General features: G+C 50.7%; 1 protein-coding gene across 1 annotated transcript; it reads right to left on the bottom strand.

Annotated features, from left to right (window-relative positions):
- Window positions 1–6,213: 6,213 nt before the first annotated feature.
- On the bottom strand, window positions 6,214–9,636 carry LOC130837969 (phospholipase A2 inhibitor and Ly6/PLAUR domain-containing protein-like). The gene is made up of 5 exons (XM_057710698.1): window positions 9,567–9,636; window positions 8,380–8,496; window positions 6,981–7,133; window positions 6,602–6,745; window positions 6,214–6,409 (listed from the first exon to the last, which is right to left on the bottom strand). The coding sequence occupies exons 1-5, from the start codon at window positions 9,634–9,636 to the stop codon at window positions 6,264–6,266; spliced, it is 630 nt and encodes a 209-aa protein (XP_057566681.1). The 3' UTR covers window positions 6,214–6,263.
- Window positions 9,637–22,453: the final 12,817 nt, after the last annotated feature.

Genomic DNA, 22,453 nt, shown 5'->3' with positions numbered 1-22,453 from the left:
CTTCCAGTGCCCGGGCTGTTTGCAAAGGGCACATCGATTGCACTCGTTCCTCCAGTGCCCCTCTTGTCCACACAGGGTACACTGGCCTTGTGTGGGTACCCATGGGCTTTCTGGTCTGGCAGGGCCAGATTGGCCTGGCAAAGCCAGCCTTCCCGTTGGTGGTCTCTGAGCAGACAAAGCCAGTGCAATCATGTGGGCCTTTTGCATATTTCTCTGGGTGCGTTCAGCCTTTTCAGCCATATCTCTATTATTGAAAACCGAATAAGGCAACTGGAGACAATCGCTCATTGGAGGCCGAGGACCCGCAGTTGCTTTCTGAATGTTGGGCCTGATGTCTGGGGCCGGCTGGGCAATGAAGTACATAGGCAAAAGAGCCCGTCCCTTGGGGGAGGAGGGATCCACGTTTGCATACTTCCTAGAAGCCTCCACTCGCCTCCTTTGGAAGGCTGCAGGCTTTTCATCCTGTGCCTGCTGGACCTCTCTCACCTTTTCATAATGAACAGGTTTTACTGTTTCTTCATACCCTCTGTGAAACAGTTAATCATATGGTCCCATCTAGAGAGCACTAGAATTCACCTGGTAATTCCACGGTGGGTTTGCTTCAGGGACAGTGTCATTCCCCACCCGGTACAATGCATGGCCCTGTGGGGCTCTGGCCGCCAGTATTATAGGCTGCTTTTCCTCAGGGGTGCAGCAGAGGGGTAGTAAGACCTGTCAGTCCCACCAGGTGAGAGCAAAAGACCTCACTAGTCGGGTAAACCCCTTTGTAAAAAGTTCAGGATCCTCAGAAAAACTTCCCAACCTGTCCTCTGCCTACTTAGATCAGACATTGAGAAAGGTACATGGACTCTTATTGTTCCTTGACTTCTATGAGAAACTTCTCTCACAGGCAAAACAGCAGGGGCACTCGTAAGTCACAATCCAGCATGCAGTGTGGTCCAGATTTGCTCTTCACGATTGTAGATGCTGTCCCTTGCCAGGCCGTCTCCCAAGCTGATGTTAGTGCCCAAAAGTCATCCCAGAGAAACCGCACAGAAGACGTCCCCAGCGGGGTTGACGATGAGCGGGAGGTGGTCCAGCTATAAGCTGGGAATAAAGGGCAGCACCTCTGAGAGTCAGAGGGAGGGGAGTGAAAGCAATGAAAGGTGCCCCTTGGAGAAGAAAGAAAGAAAGAGAGCAGGAATGAGCAAGAGTGCAGGAATGTCAGAGAAAAAACACAGAGTCAAGTAACAGTTTTGTCCTGGCCCTGCTCCTGGATGTGTATAAGCATACAGGGTCGACCTGCTGTTCAAAAGTGAGCAGACATCGGCAGAGTGTCCTCCCTAGTATACCTGGCTCATGGCGTCCCATGAGCCTTTTAGGACCAAAACCTAACTCAATATTTTCTTACCTTATCACTGTCCACTTCGTGGTCGCCAGCTGAAACCATGCACCTCACTTTGGGACTTGAGCTCATGTGCCAGGACTGAAACCCAGCCAAAACCCAGATTGGGACTTGAACCCATGAGACCGGGACTCAAACCTGGCCAAAACCCATGATCTTCCAACAGAGATCACACACCTGGTGTCCGGACTTAATGAAGCTCAGGTTCTTTTTTGTTTTTTTAACTTTTTATTTTTTTATTTTTTACAATAAACTGCATATATTTACAGTGTACAATTTGGTATCCCAATCTCCCAATTCACCCCCCCCCCCAGCCCTCCCCGCTTTCCCCACTTGGTGTCCATATGTTTGTTCTCTACATCTGTGTCTCTATTTCTGCCTTGCAAACCGGTTGATCTGTACCATTTCTCTATAGTCCACGTATATGTGTTAATATACAATATTTGTTTTTCTCTTTCTGACTCACTTCACTCTGTACGACAGTCTCTAGGTCCATCCCTGTCTCTAGAAATGTCCCAGTTTCAGTGCTTTCTACAGCTGAGTAATATTCCATTGTATGTATGTACCACATCTTCTTTATCCATTCATCTGTTGATGGGCATTTAGGTTGCTTCCACGTCCTGGCTATTGTCGACAGTGCTGCAGTGAACATTGGAGTGCATGTGTCTTTTTCAATGATGGTGTTCTGTGGGTATATGCCCAGTAGTGGGATTGATGGGTCATATGGTAATTCTATTTTTTGCAAGGAACCTCCATACTGTTTTCCATAGCAGCTGTATCAATTTACATTCCCACCAGCAATGTAAGAGCGTTCCTTTTTCTCCACACCCTCTCCAGCATTTACTGTTTGTCGATTTTCTGATGATGCCCATTCTGACTGGTGTGAGGTGATACCTCATTGTCGTTTTGATTTGCATTTCTCTAATAATTAGTGATGTTGAGCAGCTTTTCCTGTGCCTCTTGGCCATCTGTATGTCTTCTTTGGAGAAATGCCTATTTAGGTCTTCTGCCCATTTTTGGATTGGGTTGTTTGTTTTTGTGATATTGAGCTGGATAAACTGTTTAAATATTTTGGAGATTAGTCCTTTGTCTGTTGATTCCTTTGGGAATTTTTTTTCCCATTCTGAGGGTTGTCTTTTTGTCTTGCTTATAGTTTCCTTTGCTGTGCAGAAGCTTTGAAGTGTCATTAGGTGCCACTTATTTATTTTTGTTTTTATTTCCATTATTCTAGGGGGTGGATCAGAAAAGATCTTGCTGTTATTTATGTCGAAGAGTGTTCTTCCTATGTTTTCGTCCAGGAGTTTTATAGTGTCTGGCCTTACATTTAGGTCTTTAATCCATTTGGAGTTTATTTTTGTGGATGGTGTTAGGAATTCTAATTTCATTCTTTTGCATGTAGCTGTCCAGTTTTCCCAGCACCACTTATTGAAGAGGCTACCTTTTCTCCATTGTATGTCCTTGCCTCCTTTGTCATAGATTAGTTGACCGTAGTTTATCTCTGGGCTTTCTATCCTGTTCCATTGATCTATATTTCTGTTGTTGTGCCAGGACCATACTGTCTTGATCACTGTAGCCTTGTAGTATAGCCTGAAGTCGGGAAGCCTGATTCCACCAACTCTGTCTTTCCTTCTCAAGATTGCTTTGGCTTTTCGGGGTCTTTTGTGTTTCCATACAAATCGTAAAATGTCTTGTTCTAGTTCTGTGAGAAATGCCATTGGTCATTTGATCGGGATTGCATTGAATCTGTAAATTGCATTCAGTAGAAGCTCAGGTTCTTGATGTCTCACTACAGAAAGAATTCAGTGAGAGACAAAGTGATAGGTAAGAAGTGTATTTAGGGATTTATTTTAGAGAGAAACACACTCCACAGATAGAGTGTGGGCCATCTCAGAAGGTGAGAAAGGCCTAGAGGTGGTTGCCTTTTAAATCATGACTTTGAAAGGGATTGAATCTTAGGCTCTGTGGAGGCAGCACGTTGCGCCTGAGGCATCTGTCTCTGGCGGCATGCAAGCAGAAATGACTGAGACTCCCTTGTGGACGGATCGCTGGCTCCCATCAGGGTGTGTTCCTGTGCACCTGCAGGCTGGAAGGCCCTCGAGGGCAGACATTCAAGGAAATGGATGGTGAATGTTGGCGTTGCCATCGCCAGAGGCAGAGGAGGTGTACACGCCTCCTCACCTTAGCTGAGTTTCCTACTTGTCTGGATAATGACGGAGAGACTTGTGTCCATTGAGGTGGGGAACCATGGAGACAGGTGAAACAAGGGTGGGTTGGCTCGCGGTGCTGTTTGGAGCAGTGAATAAAAAAGTAGAAATTCCATTGTGTGTGTGTGTTCCTTGGGGGTTCACAGAGGGAAAGAAGGTGCTTTGGATGTTGACTAGAGCTGAAAGCGTCGGCTCCCAGGTCTGAGGGAGGAGGGGTCGAAGGGTAGGGACTCCTGGGTCCCCAGAGAGGAGAGACCGTGGGGGTCTGTGCAGGATAGAATGCCTTGGGCTGGATTGCAAAGACTTCATCTGAGTTTTTCCACCCTGGAGGGTGGGGTGGCCTAGTAACTGTCTAGCCCTGGGGCTGTGATGAGACACATCTCGGCCCTGGAACCAGCGTGGCCCATTCATGCCCCCCGTCTGTTCAGCGTCTGTGCAGCCCTGCCCTTGGATTGTCGCTTCTCATTCTGACTCAAGAGGTGGACAGAGGACCTCTGGCTACTGGGACAGCTGCAAACATGATGGGGAGAGGCTTGACACGTGCCAATGTGTTCGGACTTCCTCTCTTGCTGCCCTGGGGACCCTGCCCCTGCCACCACCACCACACCAAGAAGTGCAGGCTGGGGAATTCCTGGCTGCTGCCATGGTTAAGACTCAGCGCTGCCACTGCCGGGCCCAGGGTTCAACCCCTGGTTGGGGAACTAAGATCCCTGAAGCCCCAAAGTGCGGCAAAAAGAAGGAAAAAAAAGAAAGAAAGAAAACAAGAAAAACAAGAAGTCCAGGCTAACTTCCTGGGTGATCAGAGACATATGGCCCCGTCAGCCCTGACACCCAACCTTCTGAAAGAGAAGCGACTAGCTGACCAGCAGCTGAATCCCGCAGAGACCAACAAAACCATCACCGAGCTGAACTCAGACCAAATTGCCAATCCATAGAATGCGTTAAATTCAAGGCAATTATTTTAAGCAAGTGAGGCTTGGAAGGGCTTGGTATGTGGCAAAGGGTAACTGATACAGGCTTGTCCCCTCTCTCTGTGATGTGGTCTCTTTCTCTCCCTCAATGTGACTCAATGATTGAAATCTTAAGCTCTGACACTTTTTAGCTGCATGACTGCCAATGTGACATTCCTTCTCAGGGCCTCAGATTCTTCTGAAAACAGGGATGAGAATAATAGCGCCTATCCCATGGAGTAATCGTGAAGCCAAAATGAAAAACAGCCCCTAAGACAACATGGTGGCCATGCGTGCTGGTTATGAAATGTGTCTGGCGGGGTGGGGTAGCTGTGGGGCAATCGGGGACCCAAAGGCAGTACCTCCTCCCCTCCCCGTGGGGTTTCGTAGGGCCATGTGACCAGCTCCAGCTGGTGAGTTGTGGGAAGTCCCTTCTGGGTGGCAGCATTTCATCACCCATGTGAAACGGCCCTGGGCTCTCTGCTGTGCACAGAGACCAGCACTGTTCAACTTGGCGACTGCTCCACGATTCTGACGAGCAGAACGCCCTGTGGGCGGTGCCAGACATGGAAGGTCAAGGATAAATCAGCCTTTCCTCAGTGGGTACTTCCGTAGCAACTACCACTCCTGTCCCTCCCGATGCAGGGGGTGTAGACGTGCCTGGTCCACTGATGTTGGCTTTGACCATATCATCTACCTTACTCTGCAGGACATGAGCGCCCGCGACCTCGGCAGGGGCCCTTGGTGCACCTGGTTCCTGTGCCCCTGTGATGAGCCATGAGAAGGACATTAGCCAGGGAGCCACGGATCCCAGAAGAGTGTGGAACCCCATGGAGGACGGGAACCCCCCTCCCACACTGGAGCCAAACCCACCAAAGCACAGCCAGAAGCAGAGCCACCCCGGCCACCTACAGACCCTTGGAAAGGAGGATGATCATTGTTCCAAGTCTCAGTTTGGGGATGGTTTGTTATACGAGCATTCCTACAGCATGAATTGTCTACGACAACTCCGTTGCTTTTAACCACGGAGATTAGGGACTTGATGGCTACTGTAGCGTAATCGAGTCTTTCCTGATTGATGCCAGGGTCGAGCACCTTGCCAACTCATGGCCACTCAGGAAGTGGCAGCTATTAGGATCATAACTGTTTGGCCAGACACATTGTCCCAGGACCAAGGCTGTCTTTAAGGTGCTAGGCACTGCCCTAAGTGCTGTTTTCGTGTTTTTTCCTTTGACGCTTCAGACAGTCCTCTGCAGTTACAACTGTTAACATCCACACTTTACAAACATGGAAACCGAGGCAAAAAGAGGGAGAGATGAACCAGGAGAGGTGATCATGGACTCTGGAGTCTGACCCTCCCTAGCTCTTTGACCCAGGGCAAGTGACACCACAATCCGTGCCTCAGTTTTTTTCCTCTGTAAAATGGGGAGAATACTTTGGATTTCACGGACTTGTTGTGATTATGAAATCAGGTACCGCATGGAAAACACTTAGCAGGGGGACCCGACAGGGCGTAATCCCTCAACAACAGGTAGAGTCTTCCCTCTCTCGCATCCAAAGAGGGGGTTCCCAAGGGTTGAGAGCCCTCCTTTTGCGTCCCCCTCCCTGAAATGCATCACATCACAAGGACTCAGGCTTGCTCTGTTCACTTGTTTAATATATTGGCAGATGGGAAGCTGTAGCTGAGAACAAATGGAGACCAAACGTCACATAAGCCTCAGTTCTTTACTTAGCCTTGCCAGAAGGCTGGGTGTCTGGAGGACAGTTAGCCCGGGTGATGGTGTAGATACGAGAGGCTGAGGGCACCAGGGTCCCAGGCTTGGTGTGGCAGGCATTCTCTGTAGCACAGCCCTGAGTAGCAAATATGATACCTGTGGGGGGAGAGGGATGGCAGGGTCCAGTCAGCACCTCAAGCCCTCCCTCCTCATGAGCCAGGGGTCATCCCCCTGCCACCTCCTCACGCAGTTCTCTGGAGCCACTCTCTCCCCTAGAAGCTGGAAGTATGAGCCTCCGTTTCTGGGAGCCTCCCTGTCCCCTCCTCCAGAAATCCAGGTGCCGCTCACCCGTCTGCACTTTGCCAGTGAATGCAGCACAGCGGCTCTCCTTGCCAACACAGGGCACTTGCTGAGTCGAAGAGCATGTTTCCTTGAAGTGGGCGATGCAGGTAGGGCACTGGAGGCCATTCTCTGTCCGATTGTTCTGGGGAGCTGGGGAGGAGGGTGGAGTGTAAGGTATAAGGGAGGATAACCCCTTCCCAACCTCACAACGACCCAGAGGACAGCAGCAGCTAATGGACACTGCGTTTCAGAGGCGAGGAACCTGGGGCTCAGAGCAAGGAAGATGCTTGAGCAGTGTTACCACCGGGTCAGTGGCGGGTGCTCACAGCAGGCTCTGGGCCCAGGCAGGAAGGGACTCTGGATGTGGGGCTGAGCGGGCACTCACCGGGCACGGGATCGCGGTTGCAGGCGTCGCCCTGGCAGCAGCGTGTGTTGGACACCGCGTAGTTCTCAGGGTCCATGGTGATGGAGAGGAATTCCGAGCTGCAGGCGCTGGACTTCATGCACCCCTTGTAGGTGTTCACCGACCGGTGTCCCTCTGCAGGATGGCACGATGCGGGGAGGGCTCAGGGCCCCTGGCCTGGACCCCAGCTCCTGGGTCTCTGCCAACCTTCCAGCTGCCGCCGCCTGCTGCTGTCTAGGGAGGTCTCTTCCAGCCCCTCAGATTCAGACCCCCTTATCTGCCTGGAGCATGGTCTGGACGGTTTATTAGGTCTGTCCCAGCCACAGCCTTCCTCCTCCCCACCGTATGGTGCTCTCTTCCAACCCTAGGGTTTCCCCTCTTCACTCCACAGAAGGGTGTGTGTTCCCAGCTTCCTCCCACTGCTGCGGGGTCCCATCTCCCTCCTGTGTAAGCCCGGGTGGTCTCTTCAAGGCTTTCACGACCTTCCCCCACCCGCCAACCCTTGCTCGGTGAGTGGGACAGCGTGCAATCTTCTATCCCAACTTCCTCACACACCCCCTCCAGTCGGGGTGGTTCCTTCCTGCACTCAACCTGGGCCTCACCTCCTGTCACATCCTTCATTCATCAGCTGCTCTGCGCCCACCATCTTCCTTTACCTAAGGGTGTCTGGGTCTATTTCAGCCTTCAATGAACCCCCTGCCAGCAGTGGTTTCTTCCTTTGCCCCCCTTCTCCCCCATCCTCCCTCAGGTCTGCGACCGTCCCTTCCATTTTAAGTCCTGCCACTCCTTCCTCATGTACTCATGTGTCTCCCCAGTAGCCCATCTCCATTTCTCTGCGATGATTTGCTCCATATCTTCCCTGTCCTTTCTGTCCATTTCTATCTCTCCCTCTACCCAAATATCACTTCTCTACCTCCTGTCAGCTATGGTCTCTTCCAGCCCACATCCCTGAGGGATCCCTCCCTCCCCAAATGGTCAACCTGATCCCATTCCTTGCAGCCCACTCCATTCTCTTCCTTCTCCTCTACACCCGCCTCCCCCAGCCCCTGGCATATTAGATTTCCCCCTCTGGCTATTACGCTCTGGTCCCCCCCCCCACCCCAACCCTGTGTGTTCCTTTCCCAATCCCCTCCTGCCTAAGAAAGTCTCTATATCTGTCCCTCCCTGCCCCCCATTGCCTCTTTGGAACCTCATTTTCAGAAATCCAGGAGACCAGTTGTTTCTGTCGTTCCCTCGGATTCTCTTCCCTGCATTCACCTCGAGACGTCCCTCTTTCCTGCCCCCTCACCATTTGAAGGTTCCTCCCAACCCACGGTGGTATCTGGTACCCTGAAGGCACACCGCCCTCCCCAGAATCTGACAGCAGTCCCGGCCCTCTTACTTCTGCTGGTGTCAGCCACGGTGACCACGCAGGAGTCCTGGTCAGGGTCGCACGTCTGCACATTTCCACTGCACGTGAGTCCGGAGCCTGTACACACCTCACAGCTTAGTGGGTATCCTGCAGTGCAGAGAGCGGGGCTCTAGTCAAGGGTGCTGTGGTCTGCAGACCAAGACTTCCAAGCCCAGAGCGGGATGGGCAGTGACAGGGGGTGGGGCGGGGGTATGTGTCTGGGGGAGGAGGGACGGGTGTCCCCCTGAGTGTTCTTGGCTGGGGCATTGACCGCGGTCCCGGGAACTGTCCGAAGCTCCTCCAGTAGGGATACTGTGCCTTCAGGGTTGAGAAGCCACTCCACCAGGGAGCAACTTTACCTAATTACAAGGCTAGGGACTTTGGACACTAGGGTCCTCTGAGAAAGCTTGGGGACAGGGAGGGGGCCTGGTGTAGATTTCCATGGACTTCTGTGAAGCTTCAGGCCCAGCTGGTTCTCGCAACTGGAACCCTCTTCCTTGTAGGTCCCTGGCGTAGGTCTCACAGACAGTAGGAGCCCAGGCAGGGGGACCTGAGGCTGGGATCCGCATCCCAGGTCAAGAAGGGAGAGCAAGGACCAGGAGGGCAAGGTCATGGACTCCTTGGTCCTGAGACAATAGACAACTGGGTCCTGGGGAAAGTGGGTCTGGCCTGAACTCCTGCATCAAAGGGAGGAGGGCACCGGGGATCTGAGCTACATAGAGTCCTGGGAGAAAGGAAATCTACCCCTCCCCTCAATTTTTTCTTTAAAGATTTCCCTTTCTAATCATACCCTCATCTGATTTCCTGGAATTCAGTGTTTGTTTTGTTTTGGCCACGCTGCTTGGCATGCAGGATGTTAGTTCCCCCAGCAAGGATTGAAGGCATACCCCTGGTAGTGGAAGCACAGAATCTTGAACACTGGCCCAGATGCCTTATTTTAAGACCCTTCTTTAGGGACAGGGGATACAGAGCCCATAAACCCCTCCTTTATCCGGGATTCACACACACAAGATTTTGAGCTATGTATTCTTCCCTTGCGGCCCCAGGCCTTCTCTCCTTTAGCCTCTGCCTTCCCCATGAATCTGAATCCCCAGGACACCTCCTCTTTCCCCATCCTCCCTGTAGGATCTTGCTGAATGCTCTGAGGGTCCCAGGAGCCGAGGCCCCTCGTTCCTTACCTAGACCCAGGAGGGTGCAGAGCAGCGCGGAGGCCAGCAGGAAGGTCTGGGGTTTCATGCAAGTCCTCATGATGGATGAGCGAGTGACCCTGCAGTCCCAGGTCCCCAGCTCTTCTTATAGGAAGCTGAGGAGGGGCGGGTCTGGCCCCACCTTACCCTTAGGGTGAGAAAGAAGTGATGTCAGATCTGGGGCAGGTGTCTGCAGCTGTGGGTTGGGGAGGCAGAACCAGAATCTGCAAGGGACATGGGCCTCTTGTGCCCAGCCCCCTCTTCCATGGGGACTTGAGGAGTCTGGGCCTCCAGCCCTCTCTTCCATCAGGAGCCAGAAGGTGACTTGCCCATTTTCTCACATTCCCACCACTTCCTACCCCCCTGCCCCGTTCTATTTTCTGGCCTGAAGCCCAAGATCAGAATCAGGTCTTTAGATTCCCTGTAGGGTAGAGCACCTGCTGGGACTGAGATACGCTTCCCACTCTTCCCGAGGGGTGCCCGGCATGGGTGGGGCCCTAGCTGGTAGGGCCCAGCGTGGCCAGGCTTGTTCTGTGGGGGCATGCTTGGCTCCTACTCCCTTTTCTGTGTGTGGGCTGTCTCCAGCTCCGACCCCACCCCAAGAGGCACTTCTGGGTCTCTCAGGGACTGAACAGGGGGATGCTTGTAATAGGGCAGCGATGGGCGTGGCACGAGACAGGTGCGCACAGGTCACATTGGAAACCTGAGGCATGGTTGGAAGCATTGAAACTTGGGTATGTGTGTCTGGTTTTGGCACATGCATTGTGGGTTTTGTTTGTTTTTTAAGATTTATTTTTGCTGTGGATCACTTTTTTTAAAGTCTTTATTAACTTTGTTACAATATTGGTTTTGTTTTCTATGTTTTGGTATTTTGGCCCTGAGGCATGTGGGATCTTAGCTTCATGACGAGGGATTAAGCCCGCAGCCCCTGCTCTGGAAGGCAAAGTCCTAAACCAGTGGACGTCCAGGGAAGTCGCCATTGTGTTTTATTTATTTCTTTACCCACTCTCTCCGCCTTAGGCATAACCATGAGAGATCAGACATTGTGTGTGTGTGTGTGTGTGTGTGTGTGTGTGTGTGTGTGTGTGGCGGGGGCGTTGGGGGTGGGGGGGCATGGGCAGGGTAGCCAGTAAGCAGTGCAGGAGAGCCTGTTGCGATAGGCTCCAGGCTCCCTACAAATATGCACTCAGGTTTGCTGGCCTCTTGCTTTCCAGGCTTCAGCTGGGGAGTGAGGGTGGCGAATTTCTTCTGGGGACCAATCCTGGAAGCGCCCCTTTTGCTTTGCGCCCAGAAAGCCTAGTGGGCAAGTCACCGGGAGGAGGGGCCCGAGAGTGGTTTGGCGGGTAGGAGACAGGAAAGCTCGTTGCTAGGCAACGCAGCGCTGCTGGCCTTTTGCCAGAGAGATGCCCTGGGCTTGCGCAGTGTTTAGGAGACCTGTGGCGCGCTGCAGTTTGAAAGGCCCAAGCCTCGTGCATTTGCGCGCTGTTGCCTGCGTGGGGCACACCCCTGTGTGCGCCTTGAACTCAGACTCCCGTATCTCCTTGGTCTTGCGACGTCCCTGACGTTGACATGCCGGAGATCCGCCTCCGTCATGTGGTGTCCTGCAGGAGCCAGGACTCGGTGAGGGACTGTTGTGGGGTGGGGGGTGGGGTGGGTGGGTTGCGAGACGTAACGGAAGTCGTGAGGGGCGCTGCGAGAACTTTTGGAGTCTGAAAGGTGTTGAGCAATAATCAGTATCGCGGCTGCAAAGAAACTAGAGCTTCATTTGGAGCCTTAGGACCTGCAATTCAATACACACATGCCAGTCAAACTGAGTGTTGGGGGAGAGAGTCAGGGCTTATGAGGACAGAGGTCACCAGGTGTTTAAAGTTGCCTAGAGGGATTGTAATTGACTGTGATACACGTAAAATATTTGGCTTTCAAGAAGAGGCTGTTGTGAGTTACTTTCCGGAAAGGCTCCGATACGTATCTCGAGTTTCTGGGGGATGTTGTGGATGCCTGTGTTAATGCAAAGATCAGATTCCATCCGGGCTGAGACCTGCATGGTGACCATTGCTCAGTGGCCTCCCAGCTCCACTGTAGAGGGCCCTGTGAGCAATACCTACTTCCTTTTGATTTTCCTTTCATAAAAGGGACTTGGTGGAATTCTAAGGAGGGTGATGGGAGAATTACTCAGAGGCCATGAGGGAATTCTGGAGGCATGTGTTAGAGGACCTTCCGCAGAGAACAGGAGGGATGATAGGAGAGCTTCCTTGGAGGGACTGGAGGTGAATTTCCAGGGGAAAATGCTGTAGGGGACTCAAGGCAGAGTGTGTGGGGGGATGAATCAGAAAACTGACATCTGGGGGATCTTAGATGGCTGGGGGAACTTAAAGGAATAATGTGAGAGCTGGGGACGTAGCTCTCATCTCTGGCCTCTAACTTTGCTTTTCCTACTCTGTTCTCCAGACCTACTGTGCAGAAAACCTTCTCAAGGCAGACACGTACCGAAAATGGCAGGCAGGCAAGGCGGGCGAGAAGACCATCTCTGTGGTGCTCCAGGTGCTTCTACCCCTCCCCACCCCATCTCCTTCATAGGAGTCTGGAGACCCAGGGTGCAGCCTGTGCTCTGCAGTTAAGTGGCAGTGAGTTGAGGCACTTTCCCTTTGGGCGTCAGCTTCCTCAGCTGGAAATGAGCAGTGTGCCCCTGTGGCCCTTAGCCGAGGAGAAAGGTGATCCCGGGAGTGGGCCGGGGAAGGATGGGAATGTGGCCCACATTGGTTGCTGCTACTTTGAGGACCTCAGTTTCCTCAGCTGGAACAGAGTGCATCATTGCCACGTATCCTGTCTTCTAAAGTCACTGGGCTCTGGGCTGGGAGATGTCTCAGGTCATCTAAGCCAATCCAGCTCATTTTATTTAGTTTTCCTTTGTAAACTCTTTATTTATTTGGCTGGGCCAGGTCTCAGTTGTGGTATGTGGTCTCTTAGTTGCCGCATACGGGCTCTAGTTTCCTGACCAGGGATCGAAGCCTGGCCCCCTGCATTGGGAGCGTGGAATCTTAACCACTGGAGCACCAGGGAAGTCCCCAGTTCACCTCATTTGCAAGGTGGGGAACCTGGGGCAAAGGGAAGCGCAAAGTGATGTGGCCAGTCTAGGTTTCTACGTGTGGAGTGCTGAGTGCTTTGGTTCATGCTCTGTGGAGTTGGAGGGCGGCCAAGGGGAGAGGGTATTTTCACCCAAGATGGTTACAGAATTCCAAACAGGCCGTTCCTGTCAGGCAGAAGAAACTGGTGGGAGAAGCGAGCTCCGTGTGCTGCCAAGCACCTGCTGTTTGCCAGGTGCCCGCCTGGGTGTTTGACCTGCGTGACCTGGCTGTTCATGGAGTCAGAGGATGTAGGGACTGTTATCACCACTAACCAATGGCCCTGCTGAGACTTGAACCCGTTGTGGGTGCTCGTAGCCACTTTGCCATGCTGCTTTGTGTTCCTGTGTTGGCTTTCTGCTTTTGGCCATATTCCTCGCTTCTGAGTGTAGAGGTGTTTGGGGACAAGGCTTCCCTGATTGTGTAAAACATATTATTGTCTCTCTCTTGCCCAGTGAACTGTCAGTGAAAAAGTTTGGGTTTACAGAAGCTTTTGAGAAGCAGAGAGAAGGTGAGAATTGTCTTCCCAGGAAAAATACACAGACCCACAAGATTTTCGGAATGAATTGAGGAGTTTAAATATCTCCTAGGTCCCTAACATAGTAAGAATAATGAGTGCTGACATTGATTCAACCTTACACTGCCCAGGAATTCCCTGGTGGTCCAGTGTTTGGCACACTGTGTTCCAAGGGCCTGGGTTCCATCCCTGATCAGGGAACTAACACCCCACAAGCCGCACAGTGTGGCAGGAAAAAAAAAAAAGATTCCCATTGCTAGTCACCATTCTAAACACCTCACATGAGTTAAGTCATTCAATCCTCAAGGAAACCCCATGACCTCCGGTCTCTTATTATCCCCTTTTGCAGTGAAGAATTAGGCCTAGAGAGGTTTTGCAACTTGACTAGAGCCACTGTTTTAAACTGATAAAGATACAGATTGCTGACCTGTTGGTTTTAGCACCTGGATTCTAATCTCCATCTCTCCCTCATCAGTCTGTGAGCTCAGGCAAGTACTTTCATTTTTCTGAACCTGTTTTCTCATCTACCCTTTGGGAATCATGTGATCTGATCGCAGGGTTTTGTGACAATCCCGTGACGTGATGTTTACCAAAGTGCCTGTCAGCAGGCAGGTGTTTGTGGAGAGGGAGGGATTCATGTGTCTATGAGTGGGCAGTGGTTCTGCTGGTCTTCTTTATGATCAGGAACAGCCTGTTTGGTCTGCACCCCCCTTTCAGTGGGAGCAAGAAGAGACAGGATACGGGGAGGGAGGGATTCAGAGGAGTCAGTGGAGGCACAGGACTGTTTGGCCTGGCAGAGCCAGGGGGATATTGCAAGTGCCAGCAAAATGGAAGCCCCGAGAAGGGGCAGCTTGAGAAGGTGATACATTGGTTGGAATGTCCAGGTTTGCTGTGAGTTTGGGACATCCAAGGGATTGCGTCCAGGGGACAGCAAGGGATCGGACATGGAGCCAGAGACAGCTCTGTAGGAGTTGTCAGCACAGGGACCGGCCCTGGAGACTTGGGAGTGGATGAGTTCCTTTGTTCATTCATAGAAGCACCTTCTGTAGGCCCCGCACTGTTTAGGTCCTGGGGCATCGTGCAGTGCACAGCACAACAGACACATAGGTCAGCTGCTGGAGCTTTCATGTCAGGGAGGAAAGACTGAGAAATCAATATGTGAAATGTGCGTCAGGTGTTGAGTACTGGGGAGGAGATTACATAGTGTAGAGGATGGAGGAATACCTCCAGTGGCAGAGGAGGCACTGGCAAGAGGTTTTTAGCTCAATAAGGAGGAGTGAGGGAAGGCCTCCCTGAGAAGCTGCCATTCAAGCAGAGTGAGCTCTGCAAATATGTGGGCAAGAAACAGACTCCAAGACAGGCTTGGAGCCTGGTGGGCTGGTGCCGTGCTGGTGCTGTTACCAAGTCCAAGCTTGCTGTGCTTGCTGCACAACAGGCCAGTAAATTGGAGATGAGGTGTTGAGGGAAGGAATATGACCTTATTCGGAAAGCTGGCTGACCAAGAAATTAGGCACTAAAGTCTCAAGAGTAACTGTCTTATCTGGGTTTGATGCCAGTATCATTTATAGAACAGAGAGGGGGCAGAGATGAGGAAGTAAAGGAAAAGGCCATAAGATTTGCAGATGTGGCCTGGAATGGCCAGGCTCGGGAAGGGGACGTGTTAATTTCTTCTTTCTTGCAACCTTCCACTGGTGGACAGGGTGAGGATGTTTCCCTGAACCAAGGTGTTTGGGTTTAATATTCAGGCAGAGGGGCAGGGTTCTCCTAGGCAGGTTATTATATATAGACAGTATCCTTTTAGTGACCCAAAGCAACGGGAAGCAAAGCTTAAAGTAAAAGAAACAGATCCAACATGTAGTCAGATATATCTCTTCTGTGTTCCAGTGTCTGCCTGATGCCTAGCGGGCTGGAGGGCCAGCAAGCCCTGTGTGTAGGTGGAGCGGAGTTGATGGGGAGAGAGAAAAGGGGTGCTGGGGTGGGAGTAGAGAGCCCCCAACCCACATGAGGCCTGAAAACCATGGTAAGGATTTAAACCTTTCCTCTGCCTGAGATGGGCGGCATGGAAGGCCTCTGAGCAGAGGAGGAACAGAAGCTGACTTCGGTTTTCACAGCATCTTCTGTGAGGTGTCCAGGTTCAGAAGAAACTGCAGGGGGAACGTGCAGGAGCAGGCAGCAGTGCAGCAGCAGTTGTTAATTTATGTCAGGCTGGAGACCCTTTAGAACATCTCCTGACACTTGTCAGTTGCCAGTAGCCGGGCTGACTCCAAACTCCCCGAATGCTAATTTTGGTTCTTTTGAAGCAAATAAGTGAATAAGGGGACCCTTCAGGACACCAAGACACGTAGACTGCTCTGTGGGTTTTCCTGCTACTCAGTATTTTGTCCCTGAAATAATATGTCACCGCATCTGTGTGTCGCCGTGTGGGGCTCAGCCCTCTGCTCCTCACAGCCCCACATGCCTCTTTTGTTTTTGGTGCTGAATGAGGCTCCGTGGCCAACCCGTCACCTGCTCCCAGGAGGACAGTTCCAGCCTCTTTGCTCAGGGCCCCTGGGCCGGATGGGGCGGGCTGGGCTGCAGCCCAGGTGTACCTCCCGTCGCCCCCGAGGTGCCTTCTTTAAAAGGAATGTTCAGTAGCAAGGTGGACACATTCCGTTTCTGCTTTTTGGGGGTTTTCTCGTCACTCGATTTGCCGTTGTGGTGTCGTTCAATTTTTTACCTACTCTGACATGACATGTGTGTTGTGTACAGCAAAGCACACAGTGCAGGGCAGCCCGCGTACTCTGTACCCAGATGGAGGAACAGCACCCGCGTCCCTCCCCACCCCCCATGTCCCCTGTGCTCCTTCCTGTCACTGCCCCCCACAGGGGTAACCGTGGCCCTGATTTTTAACAGCTTCAGTTAGCTCTGCCTGCTTTTGAATTGTATGGAAATGCAATCACACAGTGTGTAGCACCTTCTCCTCTGGCTGCCCTGTTCTTTCCCCGCATTGTTTGCTAGATTCTTGTCTTTAGTTTCACCCTCCTTGCTGGATGTGGCTATAGAGGGCTCCTTCTCGTTTCTGCACAGTGTTCCACTGTTGGAGACCACCAGTGTGGTTTCATTAAGTTTAGTTTTCAAATGGGTGTGGTATGCATATGGTGCGTAACTCAGAAGGCACACAGGGAGGGTGTACCCTGAGGAGGACATCCTCGTGGCCACCTGCTTGCATCCCCTCCTGCCCCTCGCCTGATTTCTGCTTCCCAGGGCTTCCGTCCTGTGGCCACCACTGTGGGCAGTTTCTCATCTGCCTGCCTGGGTCACTCTGTCCCCACCTCCCCCGCCCCTTTTGAAAGGTACAGAGAATGTACAGGATCCTCCCTTGCTTTTTGCCAAGAAACTGCATCTTAGAGATCTGTTGTCATGGCAGCAAGTTCTACTTTATTCTTTTTTTTTTTTTTTTTTTTTATTTATTGGCTGTGTTGGGTCTTCATTGCTGCACACGGGCTTTCACTGGTTGCTGAGAACGGGGGCTACTCTTCCTTGTGGTGCGCAGGCTCCTCGTTGTAGTGGTGTGTCTTGTTTTGGAGCTCGGGCTCTAGGCCATGGCCTTCAATAGTTGCGGCACATGGGCTCAATAGTTGTGGCTCATGGGCTCTAGAGCCCAGGCTCAGTAGTTGTGGCGCTCAGGCTTAGTTGCTCTGTGGCACGTGGGATCTTCCCAGGGCAGGGATCGAACCCGTGTCCCCTGCACTGGCGGGCAGATTCTTTACCACTGTGCCACCTGGGAAGTCCTACTTTATTATTTTAAGTGGTGCATGGCATTGCCTTTCATGGATGTGGAAGAGGCTGCTTTTTTTTTTTAATTTTTTTCTATTTTTTTAATAAATTTATTTATTTATTTAATTTATTGGCTGCATTGGGTCTTCGTTGATGCACACAGGCTTTCTCTAGCTGCTGAGAGGGGCTGCTGCTCTTCACTGTGGTGCGCAGGCTCCTCACTGTAGTGGCTTCTCTTGTTGCGGCGCTCGGGCTCTGGGTATGGGGGCTTCAGTAGTTGCAGCACACAGGCTCAGTGGCTATGACTCATGGTCTTAGTTGGTCCGTGGCATGTGGGATCTTTCTGGAGCAGGGCTCGAACCCGTGTGCCCTGTATGGGCAGGCGGATTCTTAACCACTGCGCCACCTAGGAAATCCTTGTTTTCTTTTTTAATTTTTATTTTATATTGAAGTAGAGTTGATTAACAATGTTGTGTTAGTTTCAGGTGCACAGCCAAGTGTTTCAGTTATACAAATACATGTACCTATTCTTCATATTCTTTTCCCAATAGGTTATTACAGAATACTGAGTGGTGTTGCCTGTGCTATCCATTAGGTCCTCGTTAGTCATCTGTTTAAACATAGCAGTGGGTACACATCAATCCGAAATTCCCAATGTATTCCTCCCCCCGGTAACCAGAAGTTCATTCACGAAGTCTGTGAGTCTCTTTCTGTGTTGTGTATAAGTTCATTTGTATCATGTTTTTTTTTTTAGATTGGGCATGTAAGCAATATCATATACTATTTGTCTTGGCAGAGTTTTTTTTAATAAGCTGTCTCAGGGACTTTGCAAACCTCCCCTGTCTCATTTCTTCCACTGGTGAATTCTGTCTTCCTGGGAAAGGTGCACACAGACCTGGGCCACAGATGAGTCATCTTGTGCTTAAGCCTTTCTCCCAACAGCTAATACTGAACACTCTCTTCTTTTTTCTTGAGATAGAATTCATGTAACATGAAGTTCATTAGTGGAACCATTTAAAGTGTACACCTCAGGGGTTTTAGTATACTGACAGTGTGCTGAATTCATTACTGCTGTCTAATCCAGAACACTAAGTTCATCATCGCTCTAAAAAGAAACCTGAAACCACAAAGTGCTCACTCCCTATTCCCCTCTCTCCTCGTTGCCCCTGGCAACCACTGATGTACTTTTTTTTAAAATAGGGAGTTCAGTTGTTTATTTTTTAAATTTTTTGTTTCTTTTATTTTTAACGCAACTGAATTTACTGAATTTTTTAAAAATGAATTTATTTATTTCTTGGCTGCATTGGGTCTCGTTGCTGCACCTAGGCTTTCCCTAGTTATGGTGAGCAGGGGCTACTCTTCATTGCGGTGCACAGGCTTCTCCTTGTGGTGGCTCCTCTTGTTGCAGAGCATGGCTTCTCTAGGCGCGAAGGCTTCAGTAGTTGTGGCTTGAGGGCTCCCTAGTTGTGGCTCATGGGCTTAGTTGCTCCTTGGCGTGTGGGACCTTTGCGGACCCCGGATCGAACCCGTGTCCCCTGCATTGGCAGGCGGATTCTTAAGCCCCGCGCCACCAGAGAAGTCCCTAATGTACTCAATTAATCTGCATTTAACACTGCTGGTGTACATGTAAATCAACATGATATTGACCTTTTTAATCTGTAAATCTTCAAGATTAAAAATGTATCATTATTGTAGTTTAAGCTTTTTTTCCCAATTCCTTAAGACTGAAGTGTAGTTGATTTACAGTGTCGTATTAGTTTCAGTTTTTTTTTCAGATTCCCTTCCCTTACAGGTTATTACAAAATATGCAGTATAGTTCCCTCAGCAATACAGCAGGTCCTTGTTGGTTATCTACTGTATATACACTAGTGTGTGTTTGTACCGCTGTTGTACTTTTTGTGACTGTGGATTTGTCTGTCCTGGACATTTCATGTAAATAAGATCATACAATATGTGGCCTTTTGTGTCTGGCTCCTTTCACTCACCATCATGTTTTCACAATTCTTCCATGTCATAGCTTGGATCAGTGCTTCATTTTTTTTTACAGCTAAATACTGTTCCATTGTAGGAAATTTCATTCATTATGTATGCATTCATAAACTGATGGACATTTGGGTTGTTTCCATGTTTTGATCAGTCATTTTTTACTTATCAAAAAGAAGAAAGACAAGGGAGTGTATGCGTGTGTTTAAAGTAGAAGTGGTCATGTATGAAATCAGAACCATTCATTAAAATATAAATATACACATCCTGCTAAATAGAGGGCCCCCTGCTTTATAATGTGGGAGAGGCAGAGATGTTGAGCCTTTTGGTTTTGTTTGTTTGTTTGTTTTGGCCGTGCCCTGAGGCTGGCGGAAGCTTAGTTCTCCAACCAGGGATACAGCCTGTGCCCCCTGCAGTGGAAGCTCGGCGTCCTAAGCCCTGGACCACCAGGGAAGTCCTGAGATGTTGAGTTTTACCTCAAGGATTGAAACTGGGGAGTTGGGAAGCAGTGTTGGCTTGTCGTTAGGCACTTGAGTCTGAGTTTCCGTTCCAGTCACTAGCTGTGTGTGACACGGGAGTGTTTTATTTACCTGTCTGAGCCTCAGTTTCCCCATCTGTGAAGCCGGGAGAGTTAGTGACCCTTCCTTCCAAGGTGGTTGTGAGGATTCCGGGGGGCCTGGCCCAGGGAGAGCTTAGCTAAGTGTGTAGACCGAATAATGGCCCCCGAATAGATATGCACGTCCCCATCCCAGAACCTGTGAGTGTGTCCTTTACTGGGCGAAAGGGACTTTGTGGATGGGATGAGCTGAGGATCTTGAGATGGTGAGACTGGCCTGGGTGATTTGGGGCTGGGGGTGGGTGTGCAGTGGATTCACAAGGGTCCTTGTGAGGGAAGGAGGGAGGCAGGAGAACCAGAGTCCGAGGAGATGTGACGCCGGAAGCAGAGGTGGGAGCGATGGCACGGCTGGCTCTGAGGATGGAGGAAGGGGCCCCAGGCGAGGAGTGCAGGGGCTCTAGAAGCTGGTCACCAGACAAGGAAAGAATTCTCGCGCAGAACCTGTAGAAGGAATGCAGCCCAGCCCTGCTGACACCTGGATTTTAGCCCAGCCAGCCTGCCTGGGCGCCAGCTGTGTGACCTCGGGGAAGTGACACAGCCGCTTCCTGCCTCCAATTGCTCTTGTGTGCATTGGAGATAATAATAGCTTCTGTCTCACAGAGCTGTTGGGGTGAGAGAAAGTGCAGGTATTACAGGTCTGCCACGTTGTGAGCATGTAGATGTCCCCTTGTGACTGTGGGTTGCGGTGCTTAGTGTTATGTGTCATCCTGACTCCCTTGGGAAGGAGTGTGATTATGAGAACTTTCCCTTTCACACATGAGGAAACTGCCACTCAGAGCGGTTGTCCGTCACCCAGGGCTGCACAGCTTGGAAGAGGCAGGGCTGGATTTGAAGTCAGGCCGGCCTTTCCACAAACCAGGCTGTTTCCTCCCCTCTCGGGATGTTCCTGCCTGTGGGAGTGTGCGGGCAGTGTCCGGGCCGCCTCCCAGCTGGGAGGTGACAGGACACATCAGACCATGAGATGCTCCTGGCAGAGTAGGGTGGCAGACTGGGTACCTGTGGGGGTGGAAATAACGTGTCCTTCTAGGGGCCAAATGAAAGAGCCGCAAAGTGGAAGCAGGAGGCTTGCGTCCGTCTGTTATTTCTGCCTAGAATGCTTTTCTCCCAGATCTTCCCATGAGTGGCTCCTAGTTGTCACTCAGGTCTCAGCTCCCCTGTCCCCTGAGAGAGGCCTTCCCTGACCACTGTAACCAGCGTAGGTCACACCCCCACCCGGCTTATTCATCGCAGCTTGTTACTGTTCCTTGTAGCAGGGATTACCATAGAAAGTTACCTTATTTACGTATTTACCTAATTATTGGCTACTCTCCCCGTATCTGTCCTGTTCTCTGCTGCACCCCCAGCACCTAGAATAGTGCTTGACTCATGGAAGGTGCTGGTCAGTATTTCGTTGGTTATTCCGTGGCCGAACTAGGGCTGGCATTAGGTCGTCAGCCTCTTGCCACAAGACAGGGAGGAGGTGTGAGATGAGGGGAAACAAGCACCTCGTGGAAGAGAAAGGCCCTGTCCGAGGTCAGCGGACCTGGGGAGCAAGGTCGCCTTTGCCACGGTGACTCTGGTGACTTGGGCCAGTGCCTTCTTTTCCCACCTGTGCCACAAAAGGGCGGGACAAGAACCATAAACACTTGCGAGATGCTATTTGCTGTGAGAGCCAAACACAAGGGAGTCTGAGGGGCAGGGAGTTGAGGGGCGGTTCCCCCATGTGTACCTTGAACTCCCACCGGTTGCCCAATCTGTGCCGTCAAAGTTGAGACGGGCAAGATGGGGAACAGCATTGGGCTCTATACCAAATGGCTCCAAGCATTGTCCTCAAAGCTCTTTTGGCCTCAGCAGACTGTTCCTCACCCATATCTGTAATAGCCGGTTCGATGCTGTCTCCCCCGGAAATGCAGGTCTGTTTTCGCCATCAAACCCGTCTGCCACGTGCAGCAGCAGGAGATGCGCAGAGCAGCACTGTCCAGTAGAAACAGAATAGAGCCAGAAGGGTGGTTTCCAATTTTCTAGTATCCACATGATAAAAGGAAAAGGAAGCTGGTGAAACTAATTCTAATTCAATGTCTTCCTTCTATATATCCAAAATATTATCATTTCTACATGTAATCCTTATAGGAAAGTATTAATGAGATATTTCATGTCCCTTTTCATACTAAGTCTCTGAAATGTGGTTTACATTTCTCACAACACTTCCCAATGCAGATGATACATTTTCTTTTTCTTTTTTTTTAAGTATTTATTTATTTATTTATTGGCTGCATTGGGTCTTTGCTGGTGCACATGGGCTTTCTCTAGGCTGCTACTCTTCATTGTGGTGCGCGGGCTCCTCATTGTGGTGGCTTATCTTGTTGCGGACCATGGGCTCTAGGTTCATGAGCTTCACTAGTTGTGGCACACAGGCTTAGTTGCTCCTTGGCATGTGGAATCCTCCTGGAGCAGGGATGGAACCTGTGTCCCCTACATTGGCAGGCAGATTCTAAGCGATTGCGCCACCTAGGAAGTCCCCAGATGATACATTCTCATGAAACACTTGACCTCTATTCAGAGTTCAGAAAACTCATGTTTGGAGAAGTCAATATATCCAAGTCATCCCATCATATTGAATAATTTCCCATTAAGTGAGATGAGTAGCAATTTGTAAATTACTTAGAAGTCACTAAAATGTAAACTACACTTTCCCAGTTGCACCATCTGCATGTGCTGAGTAGCCACGGCTAGAACACTTCCCGGTATCACAGGGCATTCTGTTCTCATTGCTGTGGGGTCAGAGAGCCCTTTGACTGACCGTGGGGGTGACCTTGGATAAGTCACTCAGCAAATGGCACCTCGCTCACAGGGTTTTGGTGAGAATTCAGTGTGTGCATGTGTGTACACGCATCCTGTCTCTGCA

Source organism: Hippopotamus amphibius, chromosome 16, assembly GCF_030028045.1.
Source record: "Hippopotamus amphibius kiboko isolate mHipAmp2 chromosome 16, mHipAmp2.hap2, whole genome shotgun sequence".
NCBI lineage: Eukaryota > Metazoa > Chordata > Mammalia > Artiodactyla > Hippopotamidae > Hippopotamus > Hippopotamus amphibius.
Note: the sequence above shows the minus strand (reverse complement) of the source record. Positions and strands in the feature narration are given on the sequence as shown.